Below are 12046 nucleotides of genomic sequence, written 5' to 3' on the forward strand. Positions count from 1 at the left end.
AAGAGAGAAAATAACAGAATGCATCACACTTAGTAAAGGTAAATATGATTTTGTGAATTTTTTCTTCCTTTATATATATATACATATATATATATACACATAACACATATATATATATATTTAAAACATACATATTGGAGTATGTACACTGGGTCATGATGTAAAATGTATTTCTTACTGTGGGTCACTGTAAAGTCTCTGAAAGTTAAGAGAAGAATTCAGCGTTGACCCAGAATCAATTCCATAGCACAGCGCCCCAAGTAAGTCAATAGTTCTCCAAACAGGGTCACCATAAAGCATTCCTATGAAGGAGGCCCTGGTCCTCGAGTCTTTGAGAACAATCTCATAAACTGTAGGCAGGCACCTCTCCTTCCTTTCCCACCTGAACTGTTCACTTACTTCTGCTTTCTATTCCTGGACACCTAGAATCCCAACATATCTGGGGCATCCAATTTCCTGTCCTCCAGCTCCTGAAAGAGCATTCGTGCCCAGGTTTGGAACAATGGTGCCCATTTTACGCATATTGCATTTGAAGGCTATTGGGCTTTACATAGCCGGATACTTCTGCCACGTGACGTATTTATTAGCAAATGTAAGTTTGAGGGCAAATGAAGCGCTTAAGTGGCAATGATGAAAACTGTAGGATATGACAAAATAAATTACAATCGATTCTGAATGAACCAAAAACCTGGGCTTGACAGCCCTACTTGGCATTCACCCCAAAGACCAGAGGAAAGAAACAATGGGGCAGTGACACATAATAATCAAACATTAAGAGAGCAGAATGGGAAAGCCCGGCGTCAGAGATGAGGCAATTCTGACTCCTCTGGGTCTGGATGAGAGAGATTCTTCATTCACAGTTTCCATGAGGCAGAATGAAGAATTCTTAGCAAATCCTGTCCCTCCCCAGTCATATCCCCAAAAGGAAATTTGAGCAAGGCTGTTTTTACTTTCTATCCATGTCTGATGCGGCAGCATAGTGCAAAGCTGTCCGTCCCCAGTCATCTGTTTCATTAACGTTGGCCCCTGTGGTCACTAATGTCTCAATACAGTGGAAATGACAATTTGCAGCTGCATAGTGCAAAGGCGTCCTGAAAAACAGACAGCAATTTATTACTTCACTCATCTGAAAAACAGAACTGGACCCCCTCCCTCCGGTGATCAGCAGCATTAGCAGTATCCCTGGGAGTGGGGACGGCTCTTCAGCTCTCAGAGTGTGGAGACCAGGGGACATGCCTTCCTTTGACTTTGTAAGTTGAAGCGGAGCCCACAAACAGACTGGCCTCAGACAAGACCATCTACCTGGAGATCAATCCTTTCTTTCCATTCCTAGTATTCCTAGTACCTATCCTGGTTCAGGTCTACTCTAGGGCTCTTTTGGACTATTGTAATACCATCCCTATTGGCCTCCTGAGCTCTAATCAAACTTCCATCTAACTTCTAGTTGGTATGAATAAATAACTGGGGTTTCTGAAGTCTGATACCCACATGCAACATCCTCTTCTAAAGCTGCGGGTCCTCTCTATTGAGCAGAGCCTTGATTCCTTAATCTGGAATTGAAGACCTTTCCAAGCTGGGCCCAAACTACCTTCATGAAGTTTCTCTCTCTCCCCTATATGAACCCATCACTGCATCCAAATGGGATTTCCTGAGGTTTTCCAGTCATGTCCACATCTCCCCTATCTTTCCCCATGTCATTTTCTTCCCTAGAATGTCTTCTCCTGAACCACTTCCAACCATTAAAACCCCAAAGCTTCTTAAGTTCCAGAAGTTCTCTTTCCCTTTTGTCTGAGATTATATAGCTCCTGTCTGGGTCTCTCTGGAGCTCTCATCTCATATTGCCTTGATTTTACCTCTTGGTAAAGAGGTATTGTCTCATCTTCTCCATTGAATTACAAGCCCCTTGGGGACAGGGATGTAGGTTAATGGGAGGAACAATATCCAAGGAGTTAGAAGTCCTAGGTTCTAGTCCGGGTAGATCTGTAAGCTGCACCAAACCACATCCCGCCTCTTGGCCTAGACTTCTTTGTTTTCACTTCAATAATGACCTGCGAGTACCTGTCCCCTAATGTCTATTCTAGGTCTAAAATTCCTAGAATTTTAATTTTACATGTGCATGTAAATTTATTGCATGTATAAGAAATTTAGTTTTTATAAGCTCTAAAAAGAATAGTAAGTATGCCCCATGGTCAGGTGAGAGAAGAGACAAGAAACAAAGAGTCCACCAGAACAGTGTGATGTGTGCTCGGGTTGTGGACTATGGAGGGCACCAGGGGAGCAGAGAAGAGGGCCACCGTGCCAGAGGTGGCAGGTGCTACTTGACATAAATTGGGAAGGGTGAGAGGTGTTATCCTAGGTAGGCTGGTAAGAGAAGAAATCTATTGCAACTCCAAGAGCCAGGGTGCATGTGGAGAGGAGGGGTAAAGAGATGCTATGGAAAAAAATGGAAAGAAGAAAAGACACAATTGGCCCTTCTAAACAGAAGCTGCGAGGGGAGATGCTTTCCTTGGGGTTTGTGCCTGCTTTGTTGGTGTTTCCCTACAAAGAAGGATTTCCTTCTGAGGTTGGAATCTCCCCAGCTAGCTTCCCTGTTTACCATTTCAATATAACATGGTTTCCAGATGGACTGCTCCCCACTCCTTTTACTTAGGCACTCGAAACAGAGTTCCCTGTTTACATACCTCCCACACTTGTCCTTTTTATGGAAATCTGCTCCGCTGCTCTGCAAGAGTTTTATACATTCCACATTACTAGAAAGACAGGGAAAACATCATTAAGACGGTAGAGGTCAAGTGCTGGGCTATCTTCAGAAAGAGCTGTTTTTGGTGAAGTGAAGGCCAAGATGAAATGATAGCTCCAGCTTTAAACTCTGCTAACACAAAAACATCCTGAACATCTTAGAGGAATGCAATATTGCAAGGATTTAAAGTTCCTGAAACCCCCTTTCCCAAGCTAATAAATCAATGCATTAAAGAGTTTGATATAACATTTTCAATTTCACGACCAACGTATCTAATGATTATTACATGATTAAACCTTTTAGTGATGGTTTCATCATTTTTCCTAAAATTCTCTTTCAAAACCATCAAGAATTTAGGAAGCAACCCCCTATACCTAACAATGATTTCATGTCACTTCTAAACAATGAGTCAGGATGGAGAAGCATTACCTTTTATCACAGGAGAATGAATTCACCATGATAACCATTTTCAACCCAGACTCTCCATAATGGGAAATAAAACAGCTGCATTTCCCTGTCTTTGTAATATAGGTAAACAAATGTGCAAAAAAAAGAAAAGGCCGAAAGTGATGCAGTGGAGCATAGTGATCTTCCAAAGCTTCTTTGTCATTCGCAGAAGCAATAAATCATGTTTAGTAAAGAAAAAAGGACCCACCAAAGTGAATTTTCTTATTGAAGAGCATGTCACTAAATATTAATTGTAATAGGAACTTCAGATATGAATCCAGAATGATGTGTTGCCACTTTCTGTATAGGCCTGATATATTTTTTTTAATGTCAGCATAAAAAGAGACAATCATCCATTATTGTTCTAAACTTGGAATGCTGAGAAGTGGTCTAGGATTTACTGTTTTATTATTTAAATATGAAAAATGATCTCATTAATGAAGAACCCCAGCAGGGCTCTCTCCACACCCCCTCCCCCTGATTCTTTGTAGCCACCTTTCTCAGAAAACTAGCTGTTTCAGTCATAAAATATAAGACCTTTCTGAGACCATTATGTGTTGGGGTAGCATGCCAGTTGATATAAAAGCACCTGTCTCTTACTGAATGAAGCCAAAGGATCAAAGGCAGAGGCAGATCCAGTTCTGTGGCTCATGATGCTCAGACGATTTGGGGAGAGGGGTTGGGGAGAAGGAGATTCATTTAATAATACATAATTATGAATATAAAACTAAACACAAAATTTTGGAAGGGACCCACACAAGTAAAGGCCCTAAAGCTTCACAGTCAACCCACCTCTGATAAAGAGGTAATGCCTTTGGATAATGTACAGATGACAAATGGAGAAGCATTGCTGTTCCTTAAGGACTAGAAGATTGATTAAGAACTAACACCTTAACCAAACAAGGTCATCCGAGGGAGGCCATGTTTGGTCAATGTATGATCATATATCAACAACATATTGATCAGAGCCTTATTCTCACCACTGATATGAAAAAGAGTATCTGGTGAAAAATGTTCTTTACAACTTTTTTAAAAGGCACAGATTAAATCACTTCTTGTCTATCCCTTGGTTTTTCTTGACCTTCAGTCACATTTAACCACTTAATGCTTAAAAATCAGTTTTGAAATAAGTACAAAAATATCTGTAGATAAACATGGACTAACTCAATCTTGGATTCCCTTGATCATCATCCACCTACCGGTGACAAAAAGGAAAAAACTTAGGAACAAATCTCAAATTATTTTCTTTTGGCAGAGTGCATATCAAGCACAATACATATTCTATAGGCTGAAATCTTATAATTAAAAAAAAAGGAAGAGAGTGAGAAGAGAAAACAAAAGAGAACTATTTTCTCTATGAGATGGGCTAACCATTTTTCTTCAGAAGAACAAACATACAACTAACATGGAAATGCAAAAGTGATATTTGGTATTGATAGACAATGATTCTTACCCATCTTACTAAGGAAATTGATTTTGATTCAGACAACTTAAGTCAATTAAGAGAAATTAGGAGTTAAGTCATGAAATAAGAACTGAAATTGCTAAGTACTCACCCTCCTGCAGCAGCAGCATGAAGGCACGTTCTTCCAAATTTATCTGGGGTATCTATTTCAAAGCCTGCAGACAGCACGTGCTCATTACTAAACAACGATACTATGCTATACTTTTGTCCTAGTTAAACCACAAGAAACATTGCAGAGACAGAAAAATCAGTTAGTAGGAAAACCAGAACGCAAGCAATTGTAGTCAGAAAGAGGTTGTCATGGAAACGAATGGTAACTGCTCAAGCTTGGCAATTGTATAGGAAGAACCATGAAGTCTAGAAGAATTTATTTTCACATTCAGCCCTGGGTGAACCACAGCCCCATATTTCAATCCCGGGATAGAAATTTATGAAACCAATTTGAGATAAGTAGGGCAATAGACAGGCAGACAGAACACATGGAGAAAACATGGACAGCAAAGGAGTAATCTTAACATGCGGGAGTAGATATTTTCTTACATATATTATTGGCTTTCACTTGGTTTAAGATTTGGGAAACATGCTTTCATGCAGGGATTATTTTTAAACATGCCAAAAGCAGTGAAAGCAGAATCAGCCATAGGTAAAGCACTTAAAAGGAAAAAAAAAAATGCCTCTGGGATGTCTGTTGAATTAATTCATAAACAATCTTTGCCTTGCAGAGCTCTATCACCTTTGAAAGCCAGGAACTTCTTAATGCATGGAGGTTGGCAGAAGCAGTGATAAGAAAGATTAGCAAAGCTCCAAACCAGAAAGAATTTCTTGGTTCCAAACAGACCCACATTTAAAAAATAAAAATTGAACCTAGTTGGAGGGGATCAAACTATAGCAATTTATCAAAGCCCACGGAGGAGGAAAGTAACATAACAATTCTACTGTCAAAATGTGGGGGATTTGGCCTTTTTCCTTTGTTGAAAATATTAACTGTTAAGTCCTCCATTTTAGGCCTCAAAGATATTTTCTCTGATTACAAGAAACTTCCAGTAAGCTATGGCCATCCCTGCCTGTTTCTCACTCTGGATCACCCAAGCTTTAACTTGAAAAATGGACAAGACTCTCATTCTGTGGCAGGAATACTGACACTCAAACAGCAACAATGCCAAGGACTGCCGAGAGCTGTCCCCAGACCAGGTAATGCATGACATGAAGCACAGTCAGCCTCTTACTCTGACCCGACACCTAGAGCCATGTGGCTCCTGTACAGGACACACCGAGCCTCATCTGTGGTAATGGGGTTACTTACCCGACGATAACAGCTTTCTGCAGCAATCAGAGTGAGCATTTAGGGCGGCTAAATGTAAGGGGAACATGCTATGGATTCCACACCTGAGGAGGGAAAAAACAGAGCAGCTCACGGTAACAGATCTCAAGATACATGTGGAAGAACAAATCTTTTCTAGAAATTCTCTGATGAAAACTAAATCCATAACACCTCACTTAGGGACACTTGCCTAAAATAATTTTATAATTCTTCCACTCAGGAAATAATTATGCAATCATTTTCCACCTTAACATAATCAAATCCTAAGCCTAGACCAGAATTAAAACCCGTAACAGGGCAGCCCAGGTGGTTCAATGGTTTGGCGCCTGGAGACCCAGGATTGAGTCCCACGTCGGGCTCCCTGCAAGGAGCCTGCTTCTCTCTCTCTGCCTGTGTCTCTGCCTCTCTTTCTGTATCTCTCATTAATAAATAAAACAAAAATCTTTTAAAAAATAAAAAAATAAAACCCATAACAATAGGAATGTATGTTTTTAAGAAGTTTCTTATAAACTGATGACTCTACATTTAAGATTAATTTGCCTTTTTTTCTTTCAGCTTAAGCAACTTATGTCAGCAAGCTGTTTTATTCAGTGACCTGTTCTATTCTTTGAGTTGATACATAAATACTATTGACCTATTATGTGCCAAGTACTTTGCTAAGAGTTAATAATGGCTGCATTACTGAAAACAAAATTTTGGATGAGAATAAAAACTAATATTTACTTTTTGCAGGTGCAACTTCATCTTGCTAATAGACTTTTATACTGTGTATTAACCCACATCAGAACGCCAGTCACGAAAATGCGCTGGAGCAACAAACATTATCTTGCATACATTTCATAGATCCAGCATATTTGCCCCAGCAGTATTACAGAAAGAATCCAGGAAAGGACTTTTTATAGACCAATACCCTATCATAACACAGTCCCCGGGTTGATCCCTTAAGGGATGGGCCGCCTTCTGATAGCAGTGCTTTTTGCTTTCAGAATCCAATCCTCCTCTTGCCCACTACCTCTCCTCACACAGGGACCCAAAGCCATGTGCTGAACTGTAGTTCCTAATAAACAGCATCATCGGGAGGTTCCTGTGTGCATCTAAGCATCTATAACGTTAGTGCTCATTTCTCAGAACATCTCACTATATTCAAATAATGTAGTTCAGATTTTGCAGATCCTCTGCATAACACAAGGAAGGAAGTATGTATGTTTACACCTGCAGCACTGATGACCTAAATTTCTTCTCTGGCACAAAGTTGCCCGTTTCCAGATTCTATAATTCATTTAAAATCACATATGGTTTGAATTGGTTAGGGTTCAGATACATGACTTTTATGTGCTATCTCAAAAATTATGATGATGTGTGTGAATGCGCTGAAGTATATACATATTCACAGATATTTCATGGTATTCACCGTGCTGACAAATCTGAGTCTGCCAACCATTAACTACCTCTCTCTTTCCATGAAAACTTCTCTGTGTATTTGGTGGTTTTGTTCAGCCTTCCCTCTGTTCGTTTTCCTTTCCCTATATGGAGATTTCCAACCCAGTGTATATAATAGCTGGCATCCATCAAGAGATGCAATTTGCTTGTCTTCCGGGCAGTGTCATGCAGAGGAGAACTGCTTGTAACTGCCTCTTCTCATCATTTACAAAAAAAATCCTGAAAAGCAATTGCTCCAGTGACAACCTTGATGCTCACGGAAAGGGAGTTGGGGGATGGGAGAGAAGCTTTTCTATCTATGCCGCTATTTATATTGCTCCCTCTTGATGCCAGGCAAACAGTAATTATTAAATATGTATAACATGTTTTAAAAACACCTTACTAAATGGAATTTTAAGCCAATGAGACTGTTCTTAACTACTTTATTTGCTTAGGGCAGGTAAGGCAAAAATATATGATTATATTAATATATCTGGATGTTTGCAAGGGAAAAACAGTATTTTCCTATTTTTAAGTTTCTGGTTTTAAGTTCCTGAAAGGATGTGCCTGGAATTGGGTTGGATTTTCCAAGAGATCTTTGAACCTTCCTCATTCTTTATATATGATTTTAAGAAAAATATATGTGTGCAAATACATAATATATAAAATATAAATATATTAAAATGTTATATATTGCATATATATTATATATACATACATATATGTGCATATATGTATATATACACAATATAGTACACATTTTATAAAGATACAAAAAATATATATCTTTATATACAATAATACAAGCAAATGAATTAGAGAAAATAGCACCAAATTCTACAATAAATCAATTAGAAAACAAAGTGTAATTGACAGTATAACAGGAACAGCACTGTAATATATTACACAAAATTCATTATGAATATTTCCAATCAGCTTTGCCACTTAACATCATTGTGTTCAGCTAATTCATCATACTCTACATTAGCTAAGTCTTTCTTTTTTTTCCTGTTACTTATAAATTTGAGAAGAGAGGTAGAATTAGTCCAAAAGGCCTAGTAAAAATTATGTTTGATATATATTTTTATTCCATAGTTAATAAAAAAATCAATACTCCAATGTAGGTTTGAAAACATTAATTTAGAACTGGCATTTGAACTTGAATATGACACTACGATTCAAACAGGAAAACCAAATATCAGGCCAAGATTGTAAAGAAGATAAAAGTCAAATTCAGAATCTCTGAATCATATTAGAAATGACTTGCATGTTTCAAATAAAATTACTCCTTTATTTTTATAAATTAAGACTTCTTCTAAAGGAAGAATCATAAAACCTTAAGTAAGAAAATTAGGATTTGGCTGTCTTAGCCAAATAAGAAGCACTGCTCTTACTTCATCAGGTTTAAATCAAAGAAGATCAAGAAATAAAGATGTCAGATAACACTAAACTTAACAATGCATAAATTATAGGAAAGAGACCAGTTCCAGCTAAAATGTTACATTTATCAGACCAGTCATAAAATTAATGGGACACATTTGTATTAGCTATTTCTAATTTAGCTGCTAGCTGGCATCTCCTACCCAGTTATTTCAGAATAAATGAGGTCAGAATAAATTGTAGACCGCTATCAGAGGTAAGGAAAAGGCTTGTGCACTATTAGAATATCTGTTCTTTTAAGCTTTCCCCTTGGCATCAGAGAGCTAAGGCTGTCCCTTTTCACCTCCAGTGCTTTCTAGAACCTCCCCTTAGGCTGTATGCTAAAAAAAAAAAAAAAAAACCACTATGGTTAAGGTGATGGGGTCAGATACCATGGGTTTGAGCTCTAGTTTTGACACTTGCCAGCTATTGGATCTTTGGCAAGTACATAATGGTTCCCTCATCCAGCAAATAAAGATTACAACAGTGTTGATCTTACAGAGCAATTGTAAGGACTAACTAATAATGCACCCAGGTGCTAACAGAGGGTCTGGACCATGATAAGCCTTTCCCATACAAGTTAGTATTACTATTGCCCTTGAAATTATTATTAGCTTAGTTGGATAATCTGCAGTCTTGTGAGTTTGGTAGTGGTAATCAGGCTGTGAATCCTTAAAACCACGTTTGTGATTCTTTAAAAGCCAAGAATAAATTGTGATCAGCTAGCATATCTGTTCTTTCTACATTTAAAAATTCTTTAAGTATTTCTCTCTTGCAAGTCTCCTAGGGAAGGTGGATTGGTTTACCTTTTGCCCACTGAGCAGGTGAGATAAAAACATTTGATGGTTTTTGATCATCAAATGATTTTATGATTACTTGAGTGATCAACCCAAATTTAAAAAATCAGTTTCCTATTAATTTTATCTATGTCACTCCAAATATGTATCACATACCCTTGAGTCAGAAGCATTTGGGTCCTTGCTGTTTGTAACCTACGACACTTACAGTGGTTTCTTTTGAACCAGGACCAAGCACTCTAATGTGGCTTCCAAGGCCCCTTCTGGATCCAGCTGGATCTTCCTTAATCAATCAGTATTCTAGAATCTCAGTGGACTTCTGTCCCTTCCTCCTGGAGGAGCCAAGGCTATATCCTGCGCCAGGCTTTGTTTGGTACATGCGGGTGCCTCAAGAAACTCCTCTTTCTGCCCAGCTTCTCGTAGCCTTTCTCAAACTCACTAGTGTATCTCTGGGGGCCAATGGAAATACCTTTAGGCTTTCAAGAGTTCTCTGCGGGAATTTTTTAAACTGTCTTTTCCTTTGATGATAACCTAAAGCAAGTGGTCATATTTTGGCTCATCTCAACAAACACCATCTCACGAAATACCTCTGCCATAGGTCAACGCCCCAGGCTGTACTTAGGATCACATTCGTGCCTTGTGGAACTACTTTAATTGGCAGAGGCCAATAAGAACAGGAAAAAGGTGGACTTAATAGAGACCAATGATGTCTGAACCTGGGAAGGGCCAGTGACAATGCAGTATCCTTAGCCTTCTATATGCACAGAATTTGGCAGTAGTTGGGTTTGTGCTCTGTGACAAGCCCCCTTCTCTCCTCTGTGTTGAAGCCACTGCAAAACTTCCAGTATCACAGAATGTATTGACCTCTAAAGAGTCAGCACCATGGCCACCAGGACAATAATCCCATGACAACGGTGATTTAATTTCAGCAAACCGTGTGCCATTACATCAACCGCTACATAGAGAGGCAGCAAGCCTCTTGCTCCTTGCCTTGCCTCCAGATCCAGATGGCAGAGGACAGAGTCTCATTTCCACCTCCTCACAGGCTCTGTGACCTCAGACAAGTAAGTGAACCTCTCTGTGCCTCATTTACTTCACTGACAAGATGGCAATAAACATATCACTCACCTCATGGAGCTGCTGTGACAGTTAAATGTAATTCCTAAGAATGGTGCTGGCATGGGTAAGCACTCATGAATGTTTGCTACTGCTGTTAATCCGTTACCCCTGAGTGCTGTTTGCATGTATTCTGGACTTCTTTTGGACTCACTGAGATAGTAGAGTCAAAGCCTAAGGAGTTTCTATCTAGTTTTACATTTACACATATACATACTATAATAAAAATAATATAAGTCTCTACCCAGGATTTGCAAGTCTCTCAATACCACGACCTAACTAACTGCTATTCACCTGCAGTCTCCAGGAAGCACCACTCTTCCCAGAAACCCCACCCTCAGCCCTGCTATGACCCACATATGTTCTGTATCCACTGGCACCCAGCGATTGTTCTGGCATCACACTTTGCATGCATGATTGTAACTGCTTGTTTAATCCTTGCCCCCAATGAATTATAAATTCCTTGAGGGCAGGGACTCCTACAACCCCAGAACCTGACATAGTGGGTGATACTTTACCAAACATTTAGTGAAAGAACAGTTGTCAGAACCAGTTACCTGCATAACTATAATACCCCTAATTTTGTTGCAGTTGAGGCAGAAAAACAAGTGAGAGCATAGTCAGTCAGGTGGAAGACAAATTAAAATCCCAGAGACAAGAGTCTCAAACCTAAAAAAGTTAAAGAAGAAGAACCAAAGGGCTTTGGCGCCACATAAAGTTGCATGAGCACGGAGTCAGGTTGCAGAAAGTGCTCTGACTTAAAAGTTCAGAGAAGAAAAACATTCGATCTGGCCCAAGAATGAAATTCAAAGAAATTCATAAGGAAGTAACGACCATAATAACATTTGTCATATTGAGATCTTTTGAAATATATTTGGTCATATTGTTTATGGATGAGGATAGGTTATTTTCATAAATGCTATTTGTTTACTTATTTATAGAAGGAAAGTCCAACTTTTCTCCTCTTTAATAAACAACCCCACATAGATCTACAAAGAGCCCAGAGATTAGTAATTTTCTGAGGCCCTTTAGGCAAAGTTAATCTTCTCCAACTTTCCTTCCTTTCATTTTGGTATTTCAAAATGGTGATTCCTGATTTTGATATTTCAAAATGGTGATTTCCCTCCCCATGTGCTACACACACACATGCACACACGCACGTACACAGCTGCAGCCTAACAAACCACTGTTTACTGTGGGCGCATTCTTATCCTCAGATACGCTGTGACATTAGCAGATGTGGCTCTTAGAGGCTGGGACAATGTTTGCCTCAGCGGCATCCCCAGGACACAACACAGTCGATGGAAAGAAAGGCTACTTGA

General features: G+C 39.1%; 1 protein-coding gene across 18 annotated transcripts in view; it reads right to left on the reverse strand.

The window, feature by feature from the left end:
- Positions 1–12046, reverse strand: part of ANKRD44 (ankyrin repeat domain 44) — a 362773-nt gene that overhangs the window by 148886 nt on the left and 201841 nt on the right. For 14 of the 18 annotated variants that reach the window (XR_003134598.3, XR_003134599.3, XR_003134596.3 and 11 more), the window contains exons 11-14: positions 5956–6038; positions 4744–4861; positions 2682–2750; positions 951–1091 (exon numbers count right to left, since the gene is read on the reverse strand). Coding sequence is in view for 12 of the 18 variants with exons in the window: in XM_049106597.1 (XP_048962554.1) it covers positions 951–1091; positions 2682–2750; positions 4744–4861; positions 5956–6038 (411 nt within the window). In the remaining 6 variants the exon portion in view is untranslated. The remainder of the gene's footprint in view (positions 1–950; positions 1092–2681; positions 2751–4743; positions 4862–5955; positions 6039–12046) is intronic. The other 4 variants (XR_007408879.1, XM_049106599.1, XM_025442117.3 and 1 more) reach the window with 1 other exon arrangement.

The sequence above is a fragment of the Canis lupus genome, chromosome 37 (assembly GCF_003254725.2).
Source record: "Canis lupus dingo isolate Sandy chromosome 37, ASM325472v2, whole genome shotgun sequence".
Classification (NCBI taxonomy): domain Eukaryota; kingdom Metazoa; phylum Chordata; class Mammalia; order Carnivora; family Canidae; genus Canis; species Canis lupus.